This window comes from Electrophorus electricus, chromosome 9 (assembly GCF_041902795.1).
Source record: "Electrophorus electricus isolate QZ-2024a chromosome 9, ASM4190279v1, whole genome shotgun sequence".
NCBI lineage: Eukaryota > Metazoa > Chordata > Actinopteri > Gymnotiformes > Gymnotidae > Electrophorus > Electrophorus electricus.
Window position 1 is genome coordinate 22,524,404 of NC_137505.1, and position 25,267 is coordinate 22,549,670.

Consider the following 25,267-nt stretch of genomic DNA (forward strand, 5'->3'; position numbering starts at 1 on the left):
GAGGGCGGTCGCACGCTAGACACACCAATCGGTGGCCACTCTGGATGACGCAGACTGGGACATATTCCGGCGCAGCACTGATGATGTCAGCGAGTTTACGGAGGCAGTAGTAGGGTTTATTGGGAAACTGGTGGAAGACACGATTCCAAGAGCCACCATAAAGAAGTTTCCCAACCAGAAGCCCTGGGTGGACAAAACCATCCGCAAGGCTCTGAACTCTCGCACTGCTGCCTACAACGCGGGGATCATCAGTGGGAACATGGACGAGTACAAGTCTGCGGCATACGGAGTGCCCAGGGCGGTGAGGGAGGCGAAGCGGCGCTACGGGAGGAAACTAGAGTCACAGTTCCAGCAGAGTGGCTCTAGATCCCTGTGGCAGTGACTACGGATGATCACGGACTACAGGACACACCCCCCGGACTGATGAGTGCGCATGAGTCTCTGGCGAACGAGCTAAACACATTCTTCGCTCGCTTCGAGGCTACATCTAATAGCGCTAATGCTAACAGCGCTAATGGTGCTATCGGCGCATGCGCAGAGCCCACCATGGAACCGCGCCCCCTCAACATCACGGAGAGTGATGTGAGGAGAGTGTTTAAAAGAGTGAATACCAGGAAGGCGGCGGGACCAGACGGTATCTGCGGGAGAGTGTGTGTATATATATATATAATATAATGTATATATGTATGTGTGTGTATATGTATATGTATATGTATATATATATATATATATATATATATATATATATATATATATATATATATGTGTATGTGTTTATATATGTGTATATATATGTGTGTATATGTATATAATTTGGTTGGTTGGTTTGTTTGTTTGTTTATATATATATTTCCTTATGCACCCCTGTTTTTTTTCCCCTCAGTTTGGACACAGCACTCTCAAACCATTTCACTGTGAGTTATGCCATGTATGACTATGTACGTGACAAATAAACCAAACTTGAATCTTTTGTATTCACTCAACAATTAATTTTAAGTCATTGGCATCTGTCATTGAAGTGCAATACTTTGGTGAAACACTACTGTGTGGTTAAGATAATTGTGGCATTTGCCCGCTACACAATGATTCATCAGAACTGCCCATGAACATTGTGAACAAGAGTGAATGGCAAATGAGATGTTGAGTACAAGCAGCATCTGATCAACAAACTGGCCTGTTTCATTACCAAAAGCTTAGACATAAATGTAATAACATCTAATAAAAGGGGCTGCAAACTCTAAAAGTCTCACACAAAGATAAGGCGAATTAACTGAGCTCACAAAGTAAAAATGATGAAGTAGGGCTGGTTTAAAAATAACTTGTTTCTTCTTCGGCTACACAAATAAATAAATAATATACATGTAACAAGTAATATGTCCATTGGACTTCTTAGTATATTTATATTTATATTTATCTGACTATATTTATCTGTATATGGACAAAATACACAAATATACAAATTTGATTTAAAAAATTCTATTTGCACAGGGACCTTGTTTTATTTTTATTTTTTTTAAATTATGTAATAGCTACATATGCTTCTGTAAGCTTCTCTGGATAAGAGCATCTGCTAAATGTTACAGTAATGCCTAGGAAGCACCCATAATGAGTAATGCAGGGTGCATGTACATGTGGTCATCTTATCTCTCATCAGGGGATATTAAAGCTGTGTGAAAGGATAAAAGTTGAGAGTATTCAGTGGGCCCAAAGAAAACCTGACCAACCAAGGTAGGCAAACATAATTGCATTTAGACATGTTTTGCCCTAGTACTCTTGAATGTCAGTCACTTCTATGGTACACGCTGACTAACTGAAATCAACCCTAGAAGCTTTTATAGTAAAATATTTGTAATAAATACAGTAAACCCCATAGTAATTACATGGAATTTGCAGGCAAGATAAGAATTGATTCACATTTTTACATTTATTACAAAAGCGGTTGCTTTTAAATATAATTCATATTATATAATTTTACTAAATAACTGCAAGGGCAAAGCAGCTGCAAGGTCTAAAAGCAAGAGAATAGCAGCATAGGTAATATAAGGAGGTGATTCATCTAAATGAATGCAGATGAGAAAGAAATTACTATAAAATTACTATAATAACAAGCATACTTGACATTGCATGCATGCATTGTATAATAATAAAATTATTGGAAATATCATTCTATAACAATACAACCTTCCCATTCACTTGCACATGCCTACTTAGTAGTTACCAGATACTGTAATGGGATAAATTTTGTGAACTCCGTGCCGTTGCTATTTGAAATATATTTAATGTCGGTTTAACTTATTACTCCACCGATGTGATGTAAAGATGTGATGTAATAATCACCAATAACATAACACTTAAAGATTCAAAAACATTGGCAGACTTTCAGTCTCATTAGATGAGTTAGTCAGTAAAACATGTAACACTATTATTAGGGTTGTTTATAGAAAGTGTGTAAAGCACAGATCTTTTAAAAAGCTACATAAATACAGTTCTGTTATCATTTCTAATGGAATGGTGTCTTTAAACAGGCTAATGTAAGATATATTTTGCATACTTAACATCACATTAGCGATATTTCTGTTTGCATTGCCAGTTGTTACTGGCAACAAAGTTAGGAAACTCAAAAAAAGAACTGATCTACACTCTTGGAGTTGTAGAACCCCATGGAATGAATGTTATGATTTAAACATCTACTTTTTCATATATAAACTGGTTCTTCCTCCTAAAAATTCAGAAGCACTTTACTTGCACAGCTGATGCACAGCTTCTCAGGAAACTGTGTGTACTTCAGTACAGTTAATATATAATCTATTTAATAATGCTGCTCACTAGACACTTCTCTTTTTTGGACCATTTTTTGTAAACCCTAGAGATGATCGTTAGTGAAAATCCCAGTAGACCTGCAATTTCCCAAATACTCAGACAAGCCTGACTATCACCAACAACCATGCCATGTTCAAAGTCACTTAAATATCCTTTCTTCTCCATTCTGATGCTTGGTTTGTACTTCAGCAGGTCATCTTGATCATGTCTACATGTTGAAATAAATTGAGTTCCTGCCATATGATTGACTAATTAGATATTTGTGTTAATGAGCAGTTGAACAGGTGTACCTATTGGGCGATGAGTGTGTATATATGCTCTGGCTTGTGTGTATTTCTGTTAAAAGAAGAGCTGCAGCATATACAGTTGCAATAATGAGCCTTTGCCTCATCTGTGATGTGTTTATATAAACACCAAACAGGAATATGTTCATGGTGTGTTGTAACCATGGTAAAGTCTAAGGAGCTGTCACAAAGCTAAGAGAGATCATTTGCACCAAAAGGGCAATGGATATAAAAAGATTTCCAAGACTTTGAACATTCCTAGAGACACCATTGGGAGCAGTGTACAGAAGGTCAAAACTTATGGCAAAGCAGCAAACCTACCTAGCTGTAGGAGAAAGCCCAAAATTTTGTCAAAATGCTGTAGCAATCTCAATGTCAAAACCCCCCACTGTTAAAGTCTAAAAGGATAACCTGATGAAGGCTGGACAAATGTGTCAGTGTCAATCATAAGATCACTTAACAACCAAGGACTTCATGACCACAGTCCATGACACATGCCCCTTTTGACAGGAAGCACAAGAAAGCTTGACTGGAATATGCCAGAAGGAATTGGGATAGACCTGCAGATTTCTGGAACACAGTTAGGAGTGATGAAATAAAACTGGTTTATCAAGAAAGGCAAGGCGTATGATCAGAAGAATACCACCTATATGGTCAAGCTTGGAGGTGGATCATTGATGATCTGTGGATGTTTTTGTGCTGCAGGAAATGACAGTCTTAACCACGTTACTGGAACGTCATGTTGAGGAGGAATGTTATGCCTTCTGTTGTGAACTAGAATCTTGGTGATAATTGAACTATCCAGCAAGATAATGATCCCAAACACACTTCTAAGTCAACTAAAACTTGCAATCCTGGAATGTTCTGTAATCTCAGTCTTCAGATTTAAATCCCATAGAAAATCTTCAATGAGATTTAAAGAAAGGTGTTGCAGCATGGAAGCCATCAAACCTCAAAGAATCATAAACATCTGCATGAAAAGAATAGGAAATTATTTCATGAGAGAGGAGTCATCAATTACTAAAACCATTTATTAGAGGTTATCAAGATAAAAGGACACTCCTGACATTGGGGCTTGAATAACAGTACACATTAACATTTGTCATGAGAATTACATTTTCGGCATTTAGCAGATGCTCTTATCCAGAGCGACATACAAAAGTGCTTTGTCAACTTTGTCATGAGCATTAGAGTTTCATTTCAACATAGGCGCAGGAACAATCATCATTTAAACATTCAGTCTGCGTTTGAAGGCTGCAAGGACTCTGCGGTCCGGACAGCCAGTGGAAGTTTGTTCCACCATCTGGAAGCCAGGACAGAGGAGAGTCTCGATGCATGTCTTCCATGAGACTTGAAGCATGGTGTACAAGCCATACTTGAGGTTCAATGGACACTGCGGAATGCGCATTGACCACTGTTTAAATAACAAACATTAGATATTTATTACTTAAATAAAAAATTATGGTAACTTATCAAAAGCGCTTGTATGCACCGTTAATTTTTTTAATATTTTCATTCAACTGTATACACATCACCATAATGCCCTTTTAAGGTAAGGAGAGTTTAATGTTTCTGATTGCAATTCTATATGTTAGTTTTATGTAGTTGTTGTTGCTGTTGTTGTTTTTATGGAGAAAAAGTTTGATATTGGGCAGTGTCCCTCAGTAGTTTACATAGCAACCAACAACAATTAGTAACCTGCTGTTTGTGTTAAGTTTATACTAATTATTATAAAAACATTTTTGACATGCCTGTTTAACAAATAATATTTCATTTAGAGTTGCAGTTCAACAGCCTACAGGTGCTGAATATACAGTCGAAACGTGCTCCAAGTGTAAAGGCTATCCGCCGCATGTCGAGTGTAAAGATTACACTTTCACTGGGAGTCTACTTTTTTTGCAAAGATTATGACTACAAACGATTTTGATAATATTCACAGGGAAAATTGTTCAACAACAATAACAATACTGCCTCCAACAGAACAAATAACAATATAGAATTATTTAACCATAATAATAATGACTACCATTAAATGCCATTGCATGGGGCATGCCAGTGTCTAGTGAAACATTTTGTGCACATATGTTTAATGTAAGTATAGCCACTACCAAACTTCAGGTAAAAAGGAAACCCTTGTAGAAACAGAGATCTAGAATGACGTTGATTTTGTCATTTCAGCAACATCCTGTTTTGATAGCAAGAGAAGGAGTGACAGCCGAAGGTAAAAGATAGCCTCAGTATCACTGCGAGGGTGTGATGCAAATGAACAGTATCTTTGATAACAACCTCACGTAACACAAGACATGATGTTCTAACTGACTTCATGAAACCCACTCTCTCCAACACTCTTCGACATCAGCATTTCTGACATGTAACACCAGCCTTGAACTTTATGAGTATAAGGTTCTCAATTTTTTAAGCCACTGATATACAATAATTATAACAGCTTTAATTATTTATAGTAATTTTATTATATAGTTCTTTATTATAGATCAGTGCTTTAAGCACTTCAGACACCCCTCCAACCCACATATGCTCCTTAGAATCTGAGCTAAACTGTCACATTTTAACAAGTACAGATTGAGACACAAGTGTTAAAAGTGGAACAGACTTGAATGGAAATAGTACAAAAAGAGAATATCATCAATGAGAGTAAAAAACGTAATAATGCGCTGAAGAATGTCCTTCAGTCAAGAAACAGGCTTAGCAGACTAACTGACAGGGCTGAAAGCCAAGCACCTGTGAGACTTAAGTATGTTGGGGAAATGAAAATGAATGGAGTTGATTGTGATTGGATAAGTGAACATGGATTACTATTGGTGGCGCACTGGCTGATTGGTGACTATGCATGACAAAAATATTACTTCTGACCAGTGCCAGCTCCTGCAATATTGTTAGCATATTCTTATCTTTTCTATCTTATTTTATTACCATATCTTTCTCACATTCTCAGCTCATAAAAGGTTTTATAAGTGCAATGGACAAGGGTTTTTCATGCATTTCCTGAATCCAGACATTTTTGCATTTTATCTGGTAGTTAAAATGCTATAAAGTGTTGTGTAAATTTCACTAGTAAAGTACTGGAACCTGAAATCTGTTCAGTTTAGAGACTTTTAGAAAACATAAAACCTCCCACATCAAAATGTATTATTAATAGTTACTGGAAACAATTTACTAGTTTCTTTTCTAACAATATGTTAAACAGGTGCCAAAATGAGTCATACCTGTGTGTGTCACGGGAACTTCCTCACCTTCTATGTGCTTGTTTTTAAAAGAGAGCTGTTTTGAGAATCATACTCTAACATAAATAGAACACAATTTTATGTTCAATTATGAAACTGATATAATGTGCAAGATAATTGTACTGCAGCTACTGCAACCAGAAACAGAATTGCAACCACACACTTAAAGGTCTTGAACAACATTACACTCAAAAGTCTCCAACAGCAGCATTTCCAGCTAATTAATGTACACTTACAATATGCTGTTCAAAGCTCACAGGTTACAGAGTAGAGGACGTGCTCTTTTAGCAGTTCCCAACTGAGAATTACAAAAGTAGTTTTGTATTGCTTGGAGATAGGCTCTCTCATTTTATGCCACTTTCTGAAAGTGCAATTTTTCTGTTTTTCAGATGACTGATTTATGGATTATTAGTGTTTGTTTTCTGGCTGAGCTTGTCATGACCTCTACATTCACAAATTCTACAGGTGAGGTGGAGTAGAGTGTTGAATGAACATTGCTAGTTATTGTGTCTTTATGAAAGAATATCTTTTAAAGTTTATTTAGTATACATGACCATTACATATTAATAAAATAATGTCATTAACCACATATTATTGGATTACAGTCCATACAGTAACTATTATATAACTAAATGCACAACTAAAAAACGTATCAACTAACAACTAAAAAACTAAATAAAAGCACGTGATTGTCTTTTATAGTCGCCTTTGCAAAGAAAATAACGTTGTGGGTAAAACTGATGTGTCTCTTTTCAGTGCAGTGTGAAAGGCAAGACATATATCATGTTCGAGTGATAGCAGGGGAAGGGTTGTATTTGCCCTGTCCACACCTTCAGTGCAGCGATGAAATGAATGCTTCAGCTATATCATGGTTCAAAAATGACAGCAATGGAATCCAGCAAATCCCAGCAGAGGAGAGTGCCAGAGTGCATTACCATGGTGCCATCTTGTATATCCTGCCATTAGCTTTAAATGACACGGGCCGTTACATCACACGCTGGTCATTATATAGATATATACATATTTATATGTTATATACACAAATCATAAGTGTTCCATATGTCCAAAAATTGTTTTTGTAAGAGTTCTTTGGTATTGTATATGTGGTGTGTTTTGCAGGTGGTATGAGTATGATAAGTGTGACGAATTTGAGACTGATGTTGTTGTCTATGAGGAGTTCCACACTGATCAACTATATGGAAACTTCTCAGAGCAAACAACCACAGTCGAGATGTTATGCCCAGTCTGTGAAAAACAAGAGAAAAACCTCACCTGGTACAAGGTAGTAGACTGATTACTTTGTATTGACACCTATAAATTGGTAAAGGTTGTGTTTTGATAGTTGTTCACTGACATCTGTTAAAACAAATTGCTTGTGCTTCATATATTTTCTTTTTTATGGTCCCTTGAGAGCCATGTCCACCTGATACATGCAGACCTCAGCTCTGATACTGAAACAGTGGAGGGAACATTTTGTTTTTCCCGATGCAGCTGATAATTTAATTAATGAATTATCAAGCTGAATGAGGTTTGTTGAGACAATTCACTTTTCTGACTATGCAGAATTTGAAAACCCCGATGTACACCATCTGGATAGCCCAAAGTCCTGTGTTTCCATGGTGACTGGGAGTCTGATCCAGCAGTATGCAACCTCAGAGGCTTGTGTACTCCTCAGTTGTGGGTCATTCCTGGACCTTATGGTCATTTTAAAGTGTACTTGCCCTGTGCACATGCATACACTGTACACATTTGCTGTGTTCATGTTTACACTGTGCACAGGCCCGCTGTGTGTGCATGCTTTCTCTGTGCACCTACTGGTTCTCTGTACATGCTCTCTGTGTACTTGCACTGGCTTGCTCTGTGCACATGCTAGCTCATTGCTCTGTGCTCTCAGGATGTGCACTTGCTCTGTGCTTATCCTGTGTGCACGTTTGCCTTATGTTCATGGCACTGACTGGCAATGCTCTAGATCAGTGTTTAGTCACCACTATGTGATTAATTTCACATATATTAATGAATTACAAAAGCATTTGGACTTTGGTGAATTAAATAAAGTTGCCTCCTCTGTGCATAAAGACATGACTAGTGGGGTTTAACAGAAATGCCCTTCCTTATCTCCCTATATCCACAATCAATAGAAGCGTGTCATTGTTCCAGGTTTTTTAATTTTACTGTCTGCAGTACTCTGAAAAAGCAGTGGGTTAGCATGATGCATATCATACTTTTTTTTTTTACAGGAAATGTTATCAGAACATGAGATAAAAATGCTGTGAATCATACCACAAATGCTTAAATGCATAGACATGTCCCCACCACTTTCTGAAATGGCTGATTTTGTCCCAACTACTTTTTAAAAGTGTACCCTGAAAATATTGTTTCACTACAAGCTGTTTTGCTTAATGTATTCGATAATCTAAGCAATAATATGCTTGTTTTAGTCAATAAAACAAAACGTATTATGTTCCTAATGACAGAATCAGAAAATGTTTGTGCTTACAGGCCTATGTCACAGTATGCCAAGATAATAAACACAACTGACATTGAAATTAAACCAATGATTTTTTAATTAAAAATTAAAAAATAATTGAACTACAAATATAATTTAAACCATAGTGCTCATATGTCTTCTATTCTAACGTTGACAGGCTAGAGAAATGTGACCATAATCCTTTCATGAACTTCTTCCTTTCGGTCCCAGCGATAATTTCTTTTTTTGAACGCATGTGCCCAAGGATTTGACTTCTTAAAGGGAAAACGAATTTGGAGGGAATCTGAATTGATTGCATCACCGGGTCTGCATTCTTGTCCACAGCACTTTCAAAGCAAATTTACACCCATGCTTAAATGTATCAAATGTAGTTCTGCAATAGCCTAAAAATGTACTAATAACTTTGTATTAACTTTTCCTATTATCTCATTACACTATCAGATATAAGCACAAAACAAAAGCATTTGTAAGCAAACTTGCATAGTTCACTCTTCTAATAGCTACATTTTGTGTTTTGAAGGATTTCCACCTTATTCCTGGCCAGACTGAGTGGATTCTTCGTGTTCGTCACACCTCAAAGAAAGATGATGGCATCTACACCTGTGTGTGCAGCTGGGAACACTATGGTCAAACATTCAAGTCTAGTGGATCCCATCAGCTGCAGATTGTAGGTGAGCTATGCTAAGTCTTCACCCTCCACCAGACAACAAAGATCATAAGTTTTAATATTGTTTTGATTGCCAAAATCTACAACACAGCAGAGTGTTCTATGAGACATGTTTTTTAACTGTGAGTTGTTGGTCCTGTTTGCAGAACCTGCAAAAAGATATCCTCCAAAAATTCTCTCTCCCCGTAACAACTCCATAGAGTTCACAGATTTAGGTGAATCTTAAAATACCCAACAGAGCACCTTACATGAAATGTCTATAGATTAAAGTAATCAAAATAAACTAAAGTGAGAGGCAGCTCAATCTCCCCTTCCCTCTGTGTCAGGTACAAAGCAGGTGCTGAACTGCTCAGTGTTTTTTGGCACCAATGTAAGGGATCGATTCAGAATTATCTGGATGAGAAATGTCACCCCACTGGAGGGAGTAAAGGGATATTCATATTACACAAGGTAAAACCTCCTGGCATAATCATGGCATACGGATTATTGTAATATCGCCTTTCTGCTAAAACTCTAAAATTCATGTCGAATAAAACTCAGCTACTAACATCCTCAAAGTGATCTGCACATATCACACCCATCCCATCAGCTGCACTGCTTGCCTATCTTTTCCTGTATTGCACAACTTTATCATTAAGAAAATCAGTCATGGTCTTTTACCTCCTCTTTCTTCATATGTACATCCTTCCTCTTGAACTTTGGTGCTCTGAGGGCACAACTGTTAGCAGCAGGGGTACAGCTTTGGGGTGTAGGCTAGGATGGGCTAGGATACCACTATATCTGCCCCCCTCCTCCACCCTGTACTGTTTTTTGTATTTGTGTTTTGTAAGGTGACATTATTTTAATCTATCTGTCACACTGCATGGATGGTTAGCTAAGAGTTATCTCTCTCTCTCTATACTGAAACAACCACAAACCTTACTGCTGTTCACTACTGCTGAATGTTTATGCAGGTTTATAGTAATGGGTGTCAGAGTAATGTAACCCACTGTGAATTCTTTACAGGGAAGTAAATAGGACAGTATTGTCAGTTCTGAATATCAATAAAGTTTCAGAGACAGACCTTCACTCTGTGTTTCGTTGCATAGCCTCAGATGCAAATAAATGGGTGCAAGTCCTCATCACTCTCAAAACCAGGGGTACGTTCCGCTCTTCAGATCCTCCAGTACTACAGTTCAGCTCCTAAGCAGGCAGCAGTAATGATGTAAACACACAAACACACAAAACCAGCAAGTGGTTTTTTAAATGACCCACAATGTATTCCATTATTATGTGTTTGCAAAACTAAGCATAAACTAATGCTGCTTATGAATTGCTCCTCACTAATGCTTTAATTCCTTTATTTTTCAGAATCTGTTCTGCCATTGGTTATGATGTTTTTGTGCATGATCCTTCTCTTTCTGGTCACTGTTGGTACAATGAAGTGGTTTGCTGTGGATCTGGTCTTGTGCTTCAGAAGCTTCTGGATTGCATGGAACAAAACAGATGGTGAAGAAATGTTTTGGCCTATATTAGCAATTGCTATAAGCAGTTATACACCTTGGGGCCTCCTTATAAAATGATTTTGAATTAATTAGTCTGTTTATTTAATGCATCTAATTGTAACTTCTTTATACTGCATATTGAACTGAATATTACAAAAATCTATTTGTATTAAATGTGATTAATATATTATTAAACAGGGCAAGTAGGCTGTATTATATTAACTGACAAATGGCAGACTAAAGCAGGTATGAGGACTAATGTTAGATAATTTTAAGGGGAAAAAAGAGTGCAATACCAGTCTAAGAAAAAAGAGCCATTTTTTATTTTCTTAATTTTTTTGTGAAATGAGGTGTTGTGCAAGGTTCAAACAAATATGTAGTGAAGGAAGAGTTGTGTGAAATAGGCCCTACACATGAATTGCAAAATTTCTCAGAAAGACAAGCTACATGGTTTTGTTGAAACATTTACCACTGCTAAGTTCATAGGTTTTATAAAAGTTTAAAATGATATCCGTTTCCATATTCAGATGGAAAAGTCTATGATGCTTATGTGATCTATCAGAAGGACAACATGGATGATGAAACAGAAAAGAATTTAGCTCATTTCATCAGCACAGTTCTTCCAACTGTCCTGGAGGACAAGTGTGGCTTTAAACTCTTCATTCATGGCAGAGATGACCTACCTGGGGAAGGTACAGTTTATGTTTACACTTCTGGAATAGGTCAGAGCACACCGCTCACGCTGAATGCGTGTGTTGTAAAAGGACTTGTTGAATGTGCTCATGCTGAAGGAGTAAGCAACGTGGTGTGGTGGTGTGGTCTGACCTCACACAGCATTATCACGTTCATCTTTCAGACATGCAGGAAACAAGAAAGCAGAAGTCACTACTGACTTGAACGGAAACAAAGAGAGCTCATAGACACTCTGTGATGCTTTTTGTGGTATCACCCTAATATAAAATAGTCAAACATATACATTAGTATATGAAGCAGTGTAGTTACCTCACTGTTTGAAGTGGAGAGAATGCCACCTCAGAGACTTGTTACATTTACAGCAATTCATTGATGCTTTGATCCAAAGCAACTTACAATTATGACTGTGTACAAATTGAGTGTTAAAGGCCTTGTTCAGAGACCCCATAATAGCAACAGTGGGGCTTGAACCAGGAACCTTCTGATTACAAGTCAAGTACCTTAACCACTGAGATAGCACTGCCCATATATACTTTTTTTGACCTCCAAAGACTTTTTGTACTTTACTGTCAAAGACTTTGATTCTACCTTTTCTCTTTTGGGTCCATCTCTAGCCTTATAACTGTCAGATACCGCTGTTCTTTCATAAGCATATTTTCTCTACTTTCCATACATTCTACAATAATTGTCTCTTATACTCACACTCATCTCACTACAACCAAATGATGCAACATTAGTTTCTAGGCCTTATTTTAAGATATGAACCATTTTTGTAATCAGTCTTTCTTTTATATGACTAACATTTTACATTTATTAACACAGTACAGTACTCCTGACTAATTAAGCAGGAAATTAGTCATCCACTTCTGCAACTACTCAAGAAGAATCTTGTGCACAACTATAATAAATGTAGCACTAACATCTAGGAAATATCCACCCCTATTACATTTCACAGCAAAGTACAATGATGTGAAATGGAACTGTCCCAGATCTGGCAAGCAGCTGCAATCTGCAACATGAAGAGCAGTGCAAGGTTCTGGGGGCAGAGTTTAATTCCTAACTATCTCAAACATTTGCACCAAGGACAGAACACTTTAAAATTCAACAAAGATTGTAGATTGACTACTTGGTAAATATGAAATTAATGAATTAGACTACAACATATTAATTAGGCATTCAGCCCAGTGTAAGCTAAAATCAGGATTCTTATAAGAAGCTTTATGTCCTGCACACTATGGACAGTCATCCCAGATAAAACATGTATAAAATTCCCCTTCACCGAGGTCTGTTAAGTTAAGGAACTCTTACAAATGGTTCGTTTAATGTAAGAAGTTAGGACTTAAAACAGGCACATACAGTATAGTGAGACTTTACAGAGAACTGACGTCCAATTCTGTAAGACGCAGCTGTAGCTAGTAATATACAACATAAATGTAGAATAGGCTAGCAATAAAAAGAAAGCAATAAACTCAGGATAAGATATATCCATCTGTTATTCCAGAGAGCTGTTTGGTCTGGTGGTCAGAGCACGCAGGCCACATTGAAAACCTGAGTTTGACTACAAATGGTGTTAGTAGTGGGATCAGGAGTGTACCTCTGGTTAAAGGTACTCCCCCTCCCCACTGTGAGGGCATGGTAGGAAGCCTGAGAGATATTGCCCTCCAATCTAATCAAAGCCCTCTGTGCATGACCTCACAGACTACATACTATAAGCTTTAACTGAACCCATGTCCCCAACAGCTGTTTAATATTACATATGCTGTAAAATAAGACCTAACTTGATACAAAAATATGTCCATCTAACTGAATAATGTAATACAAGTTTAATTCACAGAAAAACCCAACAGCCTTTTTTGATCATTTGGGAGATAAGTGGTTCTTTTATTTATATTTCACCATCTGTTTATAATGTTAGTTTATTCCTACTGTATTTATTTTACAAAGCATGTATTTGGCCAATAGCAGGAGACGCTGTCCTTTTGTGTCCAATGAGAGTGCCAGTGACAGTCCCTTTCTTTTCCTTTGTCTCTTTCCAATAACATTACCAGACAGCCTGGAGCTGACTGATGCAAGAATGCAGCTCAGCCGGAGGCTCATAGTGGTGCTAACGCCAGGGGTCTCCAAAGGTCAAAAAGTCATGACCCCAAAAGGTTATGACTGGCATGTGGGACTACACCAGGTGCTGGTTCAACAAGAAATGAGTGCAATTCTTATTCAGCTGGGAGGCATGAGCAAGTACTCAGAGCTGCCACTGGGTCTGCAGCACCTCCTCTGGAAGACTCCACCCTTGAGGTGGGACAGCGGGAGTCCACAAGCTGCATGCCCTGGGTCACGGTTCTGGAAGCAAGTGCGCTACATGATGCCAGTTCCTACAGCAGCTGCGTACTGTCCAAAATCCAGTTCTCCAAGGCCTAACTTCTCCCAGGCTTAAAAAGAATCTGAAATGTGCCTCTGATACTTTGTCATCTACTGCCATCCACTGTTATCCAGAACATATAAATTGTAACATTGTAATTGTAACATTACATTAACATGCAAGATTTATTTCTATTTTCACAGAGAAACATACACACCCTTGATTAAAACTACTAAAACAAGATGCATATCACATGCTGTTCCTATGCTAAGCCTATACACTGCATTTCCCATGATACAATGGCACAGACAAAAAAAAAAAAAAAAGATTCCTGAAAATGTGTCACTTTTATTGGTACCCCTGCATTTAGTACTTTGTGCAGTCTCCCTCTGGCAAGGTAAAGGTAATCAGACTCTTTGCTTTTCTACATCTACATACATAGACCTATGTTCAATTTAGCAGACATGGTTTCCACAGAAACAGGATGTTTTGGACCTTCATTAGCAGTGCTAACAACATGCTTGTGGGATTTCTAGATTAAACCAGTTTATGTTTAAAACAGTAGATGTTTAAACCATTTCATTAATTCTATGGGGTAATAAAGTTCTGAGTGTAGATGATTTCTTATACCTTAAGTTTTATTCTGACATGAGACTGAGATAGAAAACCTGAAAATGTCTAAGATGGAAATAAAGACAAAGATTGAATATTAAAATATATCCTGTTCAAAGACTGCAATCCACTAACAGTGCTATCATTACTGTGCCTAAGTAGTTATTAAAGCATCTGCACTTTACATATTTTCTGTAAACAAGCATGTAAGTATACTTTTCCTTCTCTAAAACCGCAAATAATTTCTTATTCAAATAATTTTTCTAGAAAAGAATTTCTAACTTGAGAAAAGATACGGTCCACGAGAAATGTTTAGTGTTTTTATGGAAAACAAAAAACAAACAACACAAAAAAAGGATTATTTACACAACAAAAAAATAAGTAAATAGTTTATCATTACACTATTCTAAAAGGTTTTTAGCAGATGTTGTAGATAAACAAGTTCCTGAACAGTAGAAAATAAATAATTGAATTAGATGAACAATCACCTTATCATTACCAAAGATGAAAAGTAAAATCAACATGAGTTCATATAAAAAGTAGCCTGTAGTTTTTAATGCAGTTTTTTTTTACATTATATATAGGGTGTATATTGAGATTATCATACTGAGATTTTCAGTATACAAATTCTTGTATACTGCCGTGGTTGCATCACATGTACTTCAATTAGATTGCTGAGTGTTGGCCTCTCCTCTCTCACTGAATGCAAAAATCTTTCCTGACTAACAATACAGGTATTTTTAATTCACTATCTTAGCACATGGCTGATTTATTAATTTGCATAGTATGATGGACACAACATCTATAGACTGGAGTACTCACAAGTTTGAAATAGAAACCTTTCTATGCTAAACAGCGTAAATCACATTTTAAAAAATATACATGCCTCCGTTCTAGGAGGCCTGCCACTCCTATTTAGGGCCATGTGATGAGCTAAGATCAAGTAGTACACTGCGGTTGCTACCAAACTGTTCTATTACCTAATGTGCCTATATGAGTGTTATGTGATAGCACATAATGTGTTACAGGTAATTTGGTCCATAATATCTTCAAATAATAACATTTGCACTAGAACTTGTCTGCTAAAACATATATTCAACACTGAAGGTTTTGTTAGTTTCATTTTTTAAGTAACATAACTATTGCCAGAATCTCAAGGGCAAAAAAAGAGAACTAGAGCTAAAATGTTTCAGTTTCAGGATTGACAAGACACCTTCACCAGTAAATCTCTCAATTCCCCAGAATGTAATTTGACATGTCCATCAATAACTCTCACAGATTGGAATATTGTGCCATGAGGTGGTCCATTCATGACCAATTCAGTGACTGCTATATTCATATACATGGTGTGGACCAATCAGAATACACTAAAATACACGAAGGCAGACAGGACGGACACAAAGGACAGCTGCTGTCCTTTTGGTTAATGCTCGTGTTTTCTTTATCATTATAGTGTTTAAAATGTTATAGTCACAGCTACTCTTCAAGAAAACCTTACATCCCATAATAGAAATAACACGAATGAGACAAAAAAGTGCTTAAACAAATAATGAAGCAATGGAAATGTGAACAGTGCAAATCAGTAAAATAAGTAAAACTAGTTACCACAACATCCTTGGCTCAGATGCCATACCGCAAGCGATAGACTAACAGCTTGAGATGACCATAGTCTTAACATGTATATGATCAACCACTGCAGGTCTTTGGGGAAAGAAATGCAGAGATTCAATGGTTGTGTTAGGGAGCTCAAATCTTCTCCTTATCTACCACTTTTGGCTCCATTTGAGTCTGTTCTGATGCAAAAGTTATGATCTTGCCCACTTCAGCATCTTGATTGCTGGGGAGATCAACTTGGTGCTCATAAAATTCACTTGACAAAAACTATAGAGAGAGAAAAGGTGTGTCATTCTTTTGAACCCAGTATTCCTCAGAATCAAATGAGAAAAAATGCCTTATAAGATCAATATATCATTCTTTATCTGCTAGGAATTAAAATACAATTTGCTTATCAGACTATACTTCATAGCTAATGATGTTTTTTGTCTGGATTTGCTTTAATATTTACTGAAAATGTTTTTACCTCTTGAAAGTGTTGAGGAATATCCAGAGGTGGCTGAAGATATTGTTTGATTTTTCTGTAGTTTTTGTAAGCAAAATAAAGCCAACCCCCAAAAATGGCCAATACCACTACAGTTAGCACACCTGAGACGATAACACGAAGGGTCCGACCAAAAGCTTGACAGAGAAAGAGAGAAAAAAAATTAACAAGAGCAATAGAAATTTCTGCAGTTATTCATTCACTAAATGCCAGTCAACTGAATACCGTCTGCCACTTACGCAGTTCAGTGTCCTCATCTGTGTGTACGCTGGCACACTCTCCCTTCATTACCTTTACCTCCTATAATTTAGCTGAATTGATAAGCACCCTTTATAGTCTTCAGGTTTATCCTGTTTTTTGTGTTTTGTGGTACACTATATCTTTTAAAGCTGCGGTTTGGATCATGTGTGTACTGTTGAACATTTTCTTAATCATCTACTTTTGTCTGCCTTGTAGCTCACAGTAAAACCCATGGAGTGCTGCGGTGTTTAGGATGTAGAAATATTTCCCAACTGCACCACAAGAATAGGTTTGATTTTTTTTCTATTATGCACAGTTGTATTTCATCATGCTATATTTTTACTTTGTGTCCCTGTAGCTCACAATTCCATCCACTCATAAAAAGACAGAATCCTGGAAGTCAGAAGTCAGTGTCACAGTGCGATTAGTGGCCCACTTTTGCAGACTATAACAGCCTAATAATAGCAAAATCGACTCTCTTTTGGCATATCTGCATTCTGAAACTGAAGCTGTGAGAAAGGGACTATACAACTCAATTAGACCATTGCAAACAAAAGTTGATTTGACCACAGCGCACAACTAACAGAGCTGCAAGCAACAGTTAGTAAGTTAAGTGCCCAAGCCAAACACCTTGAAGAAAAGTGTGAGGATCTCAAAGTGTATTCTAGGAGGAATAATCTGCAGGTGATTGGGATTCCAGAAGGTTCCACAGGCTCACAGATAACCAAATTCTTTGCGATATTGCTCCGAGACCTGCATAAATTGGATGAGAAGCCTCTTTTGGATTGGCTCCACAGCGCACTCAGTGACAAACCCAAAGGAGGAGATGCACTGCAGCCCTTTAGAGTTAGACTGCTCGATTTTTTTTACACAATCAAACAGAAATCCTTTTACAGGCTGGAAAACACTCGCCACTTCTTCACAAAAGCAAGGTTTTCATTTTTCTGTAGGGAGGCAAAAAGTTGCATTTAGTGTGGTTAATGTCAGCTGTGCTCCTGTGCTGAAGTGAGGCTTGTACATTGAAAATCCCCCTTCAACATCCTGCAAAATCCTGCAACACTGAAAATCACCCATCCCGATGGATATGCTCACAGTTTTCAAGATCCAAAGGAAACCACAGACTTTGTCAATGAACATGCTAAAGGTCTGCATCCGTAAATAATATCGGATGAGGTACTTCAATGTCAAGGTTTGGCTGTAAACGTTTATCTTACTATGGTTCCATGGCTGAATCATGAATGATGTCTATTTTTAATGGTTCTGGATTCAAGTCTACAAATTACTGTTTTACTGGGTACATTTGTTATTTGATACTTTTTTCACTGCCATGATTTTCTTTTACGTTTTTGTAATATTTTTGTAATATTCCCAGACATTATTCTTTCTAATAATCCAGACTTACACTCTTATTCTTGGCTGTGACTTTAACCTTAATCCAGTGCTAGATCATAGCTCTAGTAGAACTATCATGTTGGCAAAATCTGCTGACATGATTAAATCATTCATTAATGGAGTGTGCTATTTCAGATCCATGGTGTTTTTTTAACCTCTGAGCATTACTCCTTTATTCTCATATACAATATACATTTAAATGAAACTTTTTTTTGTGAAGATATATACCATACATATAATGTTGAATATCTGATTCTGAGATGGTATCTTCATGGTACCTTAATATGTGTTTACTCTAATGAGAAATGTCTAACCACGTTTAATGTCTAACCACGTCAAAATTTATCTTAGGACAAATAATAATCCTGGGATTTCGGCATCTACTTTGTGGGGGGAGACTTAGAAGCTTCATATTAGAGAAGTTGTTATTTTCATATGTAATTTATGAGAAGCAACATAAAAAAATTTATGATTGATTAAGAACATCAGTTAGATAATCAATATGTGCTTTATACACTCAGCTATACAATTAGATTGATCTATAAATTTTACTGGCTGCTAGATTTATGCAGAATGGCAAATGTCCTGTAAATTAATAAGAACAAAGACCCTTTTGATTTTTCAATATATCGTCCCATTTATTTTGCTATTTTAGATTTTAGAGACTTTAGGGTAAAGTAGAATTACCTTTTTTACATCTTAAAATAATCTGGATTAAGAATGAATTTCATTTTATGGGTTATGTTACTATATTCTTCACCTTTAACTATAGTAAGGACAAATAATAGCCAATCAGACAATTTTCGCCCACCATCACGCTATGTAGTATGGATGTCCTCTTGGCCCCCTTTTGTTTGGTTTGGCCACTAACTCTGTGGATCACGGTGGAGGACTCTTTGCAACACTCTTAGTCAAGGGTATAGGAGTGGAAATTGCAGTTCTCCCTTAGATGAAGGTATTGTACAAGCACCCCTTGAAGGTTTTAGGTGGCATAGCATTACACTGGGTGCAGAAAATTAACATGGAACACAAGTCCCTGCTAAACATCATAGTGCTTCAAGCAGCTTTGACCAAGGCCATATTAACCGTAGGCTAACCTGGCACTAGCTATGATGGTAGATCAGAACAGGCTGCTCTGGCTGTTTGGGTCTGGCATAAGGAACAGGTCTGCAAGGCGCAGGAAGCTGTTGAGTTGTGAACAGTTTTTTTAGTTGTGAGCTAGATAGTTTGTTAGAGTTGTATGGGGTGTAACAGCTCTCAGCACAGGAGGGGATCATCTTATGCACATATATTTATGTATACACTTTATTGGGTACACCTTTCTAATACCGGGTTGGACCCTCTTTTGACTTCAGAACTGCCTTAATTCTCTGTGGCATAGATTTGACAATGGCTATAAACATTCCTCAGAAATTTTGATCCATACTGACATGATAACATCACACAGCTGCTGCAGATTTGTAAGATGCAGATCCATGATGCAAATCGCGCATTCCACCACATCCCAAAGGTGCTCTATTGGATTGAAATCTAGTGACTGTGGATGCCATTTGAGTACAGCGAATTCATTGTCAAGTTCAAGAAGCATGTGTGAGATCATCTGAGCTTTGTGACATTGCGTGTTATCCTCCTGAATATCAGAAGATGGTGGTCATAAAGGGATGGACATGGCCAGCAACAATACTCAGATAGACTGTGGCTTTTAATGATGCTCAGTTGGCATTAAGGGGGCCAAAATGTGCCAAGAAAATATCTTCTACACCATTACACCATCACCAGCCAGAACCATTGATACAAGACAGCATGGATTCGTGCTTTCATGTTGTTTACACCACATTCTGACCCTACCATCCAAATGTTTCAGCAGAAATCGAGACTCATCAGACCAGGCAATGTTGTTCCAATCTCCTATTGTCCAGCTTTGGTGAGCCCATGTAAACTGTAGCCTCAGTTGCCTGTTCTTAGCTGACAGGAGTGGCACCCGGTAAAGCCTTCTGCTGCAGCAGCCCATCTGCTTCAAGCTTCAATGTGTTGTGTGTTCAGAGATGCTCTTCTGCATACCTCAGCTGTAACAAGTGGTTATTTGATTTACTGTTGCCTTTCTATCAGCTCAAACAAATCAGGCCATTCTCCTCTGACCTCTGACATCAAGAAGGCATTTTAGCTCAGAGAACTGCTGCTCATTGAATATTTTCTCTTTTTCGGACCATTCACTGTATACCCTAGAGACGGTTATGCATGAAAAACCCAGTATATCAGCAGTTTCTGAAATACTCAGACCAGCCCATCTATCACCAACAACATGCCACTTTCAAAGTCACTTAATCACCCTAATCAATCAATTAAGTGCTGCATGTGTGTGTGTGTGTGTGTATGTGTGTGTCTGTGTGTGTGTGTGTGTGTGTGTGTGTGTGCGCGCGCGCGCGTGCGCATATCAGTTTTGCTTAAGGGGCACTAAAAGTAAAAAAAAAAAAAAAAAAAAAAGTTAAAAAAAAAAAATGACCCATGCAATTTGTAATTAAACCTGTCTAGAATCCATGATCCTAAAGTCTATCTATGTGTGATTTGATGGCAATATAATGAGGTTACACCTATTAGTCATTGTAATCAATGATCTGAGCCATGTTTATGATGGAGATTTGGCCAGTGTTCTGATTAACTCTGATTCATGTCCAGTAAACCTAAGTTTACAGTTTACAAGCACAGTTTCAGGAACGGAAAATGCTCAGTTTCGTAGAAGTCTGAGTCATCAGATCTGGGTTACATGCCAAACCTGTTTCTGGAATTACCTCCCTGTTTCTGGATTACCCCCGTGGTTGGGAATTGATGTTTTTGTTTCCCTGGTTCTCTTGGTGGTTTTGTTATAGTCTTTGTCCAAGTGAAAATGGTCTGTTTTGTTTCTTAGTATCAGACCGTGCACCCAATAACGATGAATACTCTGAAGTAACACTACTCATTTGCTTCCTACCTCGCCTGCCTCACCACTACAAACTGTATTAAATTGTAAATGAACTTACATTGGACTTAAAAGCAAACTGAAGCACTATACATACCCCTCAGATAACTTACATGTTTCAGGGATCTCTTTGCAAATTAAGCGGCTGGGGTTTCCATAGGGTTTATGGAAATACAAATAGTCAAACTGGAAACAGTAGTTCTTTCCTGGCTCAAGGTCGTTCATGATGATGGGGTTGGTATACTCATTATTCTCCTGGAGAGGTAAAAAAAAATACCGTTAGCTTTTGGTACACTTTGTAAGGAAGACAGAGACTCATAGTGAAATATATAACACCATTCAAGAATAATAAAACACTGACACTGTCTCAGCAGGTTTAATTAAACATGGAAGTATAATAGCAAGGTGTTTATATTTAGTTTCAACAGATTACAGATTACATGTGGTATTCCTAATTACAAATATTTTACAAAATTTTTCATTGTATTAATTCTTCTGCTGACTTTAGTCCAATCTAAAACAATGGTCTAATATAAGGTTGTAGAACCTTATTTGGAGATGGCCTGCATGTCTGCAGGTGTTCATTCCAACCACACAGGAGCTGCACCTGTTTCCACTGTTTAATCAGTTATTCAGTTTTCAAACACTTAAATCAGTTGCATCAGATGTGGCTTCATCTTGGTTAGAATGAAAATCTATAGCCATTTGGCCCTTTGCAGACAAGATCATACAAATAACCCCCAGGCTAAAATCTTCATGTCCAAAAAATGCTTCAAGCTTGATTGCTTGTAGCACTCGTGATGTCGCTGATATTATTAGCTAGGATTTAGGCTTTGTATAACTACAACAGTGCAGGTTGTTTTTTTGATATTCACTTGAACCTTCCTATGACATTCAAAGACTCCATCAATGGGTAAACATTTGCAGGATTACATTTTATCTTTGTGTCTCTAGTGTGCTGTAATCTAGTGTGCTGTAATCTAGTGTGCTGTAATCTAGTGTGCTGTAATCTAGTGTGCTGTAATCTAGCTGTGGATGGGTTTGCATCTTGTGGTCCAGCCTGTGTAATTATGCTCCTTTATCATTAGAATTTTAAGATTCTGCTGTTGCAGACAGTCAACTGTTCCTGCACATTATGCTTATTTTTCTTTCCTCCATTACAGGTGGTTCTGCAGAGGCAACCAACATGTAGCAAACCAATGTGTTTTGCCACTTTAGAACAATGTTTTATAAATTGTTGATTCTGTTATGCCCAGTCCCCAAACTATAACTGTTTGCCAGAAATGTGGTTTGACAGAAAATCCTCAGAAAAGTGACAGCATTTGTGTGTAAAATCCATCATTTCAACTTTAAGGAACTTGCTTCCATGGGCAGTAAAAACATCAATTTTGAGTTCACTGTCACATTGTTCATGGAGATCTCTATGTTATACAGACCTGTTTATCATTTGGACTGGTTGTTTTCCAGTATAGAAGTCTAAAGGTGATGTGACCTCCATACTCTTTCTTCAGGCTACTGTCTCTGTGTTTCCTCTGCAGTTGCACTTTGTCTGATACAATGGACAGGTTTATTATGGGAGCACATGTGTTAACTGTGGACCACGAAGAGCATTGTTAGAATTAGTCTTTTACACAAATGATTTTAAAAAAAATCATTTTGAAATCTACTAAGGAAAGGAATAAGAAGAAGGCTTACTGTGTATGCATTGAACCTGCTCTGACTGCTGCCAATCTGATGACAGGTTTCCTCTTTCTGCTCGCACACGAAACACCTTCCCATAGAAATCCTTAGCAGCAAAGTCACACTGCAGCTGACTGCAGCCAGTCATGCTGTCCCACAATTCCCCTGGCGCACTACATTCAATTTATAACAACATTAGGTTACAAACAAAATCAAATTAAATGTGGTCTACAACACAAACTGTCTACAACAGTAACATGAACATTGTGGTTAGGTGTCACAGTGCTTTCTGGACTATAAACCAGCACTGAGTTTGTGCAGGCAAAAATCATCCATTCTGGTACTAATCTGGCATGTGGTGTGATACATAAAGTCCTTGGTTGCTTTGTGAAATCTGCATTTACTTCACTTTCAATCCTTTTCACTTTAGAGAAGTGCTATCATGATGGCACTAGTATACTGGAGGCTGATCTTACCTGCTGTACTGAACTGTATAAGTCACATTCCTGTCATCTCCAGGGGAATTCCACATCAACACTGATGAGTGGATTTGAATGTGCTGTGGTGGTGGTGGTGGTGGTAATTCCGTCATCCATACTGAAAAAATAAGGACAATGTAAACTGTTAATGCACTAAAAAGAAACAAAAAGTGGTCATTCCATTTACATTATCACTTCTAATACTATTTATTGGTATTTTGTAAGTCAGTCATTATATACTAAATTTACTCTTGTATATCTTTGCAATGATATAAAATATGGTATAAAGAGTCAAATTAATTATGATTAAAAGATGAACATGGAGTGAGTGTGTCCTTCATCAGCTCTGAAGTGATTCATCATCAAAATTCTTATTCAGATGATGGAGGACATCTGTTTGTCATAGCTGAAGCTAGTTATTCTATATGTACATGTTACAGGATAATTAGACACTATAACACAGTAGCTACCCAACCTCTGTGTACATCTCATTTAGAATCAAAGCATATAAAGTCCAGTTAAGTTTGTGTTGTGGCTAAATCTCAGTGGACACTGACAAACTTTGTTTAGTTTGGACTGCATTTGAAGCCAAATATATCAACATTACTATTCGTATTACTATTATTTGTTTATTATTAGATATTTTATAATTCAGGACGTTATTTTATATTTTAGTCACCTCTTTCCCTACAATGCTCACTTTCAGACGTCCCTCAGTTAAACCGTCAACCCTCTAAGTTACCAGTACGCAAACTTACACAAGAAAAACACTTTTTGTAACTATTCCTGCGTTACACCAATCCTATGTGCATATTTCTGCTATCTATTGATATCTATTTAAGACAGACTACACTGGGCACTGGTGCCCACTATCTAGGTGTGTGCCCAGGTTATTTAGATACCACTCCAATATAAAGGCCTAACTTCAACCACGCAAGCCAGACCACTAGTTGTTTGCTAGGAGCTGACACAGCCTTAGCAGCAGCTAGCTAGCTATCTTATAAATCACATTCCTAACGTTAGCGTTCTTTAAAAATATTCATGGATTAAAGATACGACGTGTGCCCTTACCGCGATGGACAGTGAGGAAGAACAGACAAGAAACGACTATGTTTTGCAAATCCATAATGTAGGTAAATTATTCCAGCCATGTCCAGTCCATGTCTGACACGGATATGCTCAACCTCCTCTTCTGAACCCTGGCATTGCACGAACGAGTCATTTAGGCTACGCCTGTTCGATGGTGCCAAGAATCAAAAGCGAAAATAAGCTTTCCTCTAGAGGAACTGCCCCACAAAGAAGTGTAACTAGACCTATATTACTAGACCTATATATCTATTCTAGGTTTTATATATATATATATATATATATATATATATATATATATATATATATATATATATATATATATATATATATATATATATATATATATTCCGTACTGTAAGCACTGTAAATGTGTGCTTACCACTCACAGCTATGGCATCTGTTGTGGTTTTTGTGGACAACGTGTTAACCTTTACAGTATATAGTCTTAGTATGACTTGTAAAATTCACTGTAACATCTCAGATGTACTATGTAATCTATCACACTTTCCCCATTATTATTGAATAATTAAAGATCTTATCTACGGTGGCGTATTCAGAGAAAAAAAAACTTGCTTATGGTGTCATTATAAGCTAGAATATTGTTTAAAAAAAAAAACCTCAAACAAGCAAATGTATAAAATAATCTGTTGTAAATATGTGTGACTTGTGCACATGTTGTTCGGTAAA

General features: G+C 37.3%; 2 protein-coding genes across 8 annotated transcripts; one reads left to right on the forward strand and one right to left on the reverse strand.

Moving 5' to 3' along the window:
* Positions 1-93: 93 nt before the first annotated feature.
* Positions 94-14,275, forward strand: il1rl1 (interleukin 1 receptor-like 1). 6 transcript variants are annotated; one of them, XM_081720884.1, is made up of 13 exons: positions 508-914; positions 1,655-1,728; positions 5,283-5,325; positions 6,736-6,811; positions 7,103-7,346; positions 7,466-7,628; positions 9,355-9,505; positions 9,648-9,716; positions 9,828-9,951; positions 10,507-10,640; positions 10,852-10,989; positions 11,513-11,677; positions 13,727-14,275. In XM_081720884.1, the coding sequence occupies exons 4-13, from the start codon at positions 6,736-6,738 to the stop codon at positions 14,107-14,109; spliced, it is 1,647 nt and encodes a 548-aa protein (XP_081577010.1). In that variant the 5' UTR covers positions 508-914; positions 1,655-1,728; positions 5,283-5,325; the 3' UTR covers positions 14,110-14,275. The 6 variants fall into 6 exon arrangements, with proteins under 6 accessions (XP_081577008.1, XP_081577010.1, XP_026862662.3 ...); XM_081720883.1 differs by lacking the exon at positions 5,283-5,325 and having other exon boundaries at positions 561-650; positions 884-914; XM_081720882.1 differs by lacking the exons at positions 1,655-1,728; positions 5,283-5,325 and having other exon boundaries at positions 94-650; positions 884-914.
* A 376-nt stretch (positions 14,276-14,651) lies between these two features.
* LOC113575381 (interferon alpha/beta receptor 1a-like) lies at positions 14,652-24,715 on the reverse strand. 2 transcript variants are annotated; one of them, XM_035522901.2, is made up of 7 exons: positions 24,563-24,715; positions 23,489-23,609; positions 23,028-23,185; positions 22,769-22,881; positions 21,446-21,587; positions 16,727-16,881; positions 14,652-16,527 (listed from the first exon to the last, which is right to left on the reverse strand). In XM_035522901.2, the coding sequence occupies exons 1-7, from the start codon at positions 24,615-24,617 to the stop codon at positions 16,393-16,395; spliced, it is 879 nt and encodes a 292-aa protein (XP_035378794.2). In that variant the 5' UTR covers positions 24,618-24,715; the 3' UTR covers positions 14,652-16,392. The 2 variants fall into 2 exon arrangements, with proteins under 2 accessions (XP_035378794.2, XP_035378793.2); XM_035522900.2 differs by having other exon boundaries at positions 22,769-22,923.
* Between the last annotated feature and the right edge of the window lie 552 nt (positions 24,716-25,267).

Excerpts from the sequence above, each read along its gene's own strand:
- il1rl1 (XM_081720882.1), top strand. The coding sequence starts at position 424 with ATGAGTGCGCATGAGTCTCTGGCGAACGAGCTAAACACATTCTTCGCT. Across the intron at positions 651-883 it reads GACGGTATCTGCGGGAGAGT|TTTGGACACAGCACTCTCAA; the intron begins GTGTGTATATAT and ends TTTTCCCCTCAG. Across the intron at positions 9,717-9,827 it reads CATAGAGTTCACAGATTTAG|GTACAAAGCAGGTGCTGAAC; the intron begins GTGAATCTTAAA and ends CCTCTGTGTCAG.
- LOC113575381 (XM_035522900.2), bottom strand. The coding sequence starts at position 24,617 with ATGGATTTGCAAAACATAGTCGTTTCTTGTCTGTTCTTCCTCACTGTC. Across the intron at positions 21,588-22,768 it reads CCAGTCCAAATGATAAACAG|GAGAATAATGAGTATACCAA; the intron begins GTCTGTATAACA and ends TTACCTCTCCAG. Across the intron at positions 16,528-16,726 it reads TTCCTCAACACTTTCAAGAG|TTTTTGTCAAGTGAATTTTA; the intron begins GTAAAAACATTT and ends CTCTCTCTATAG.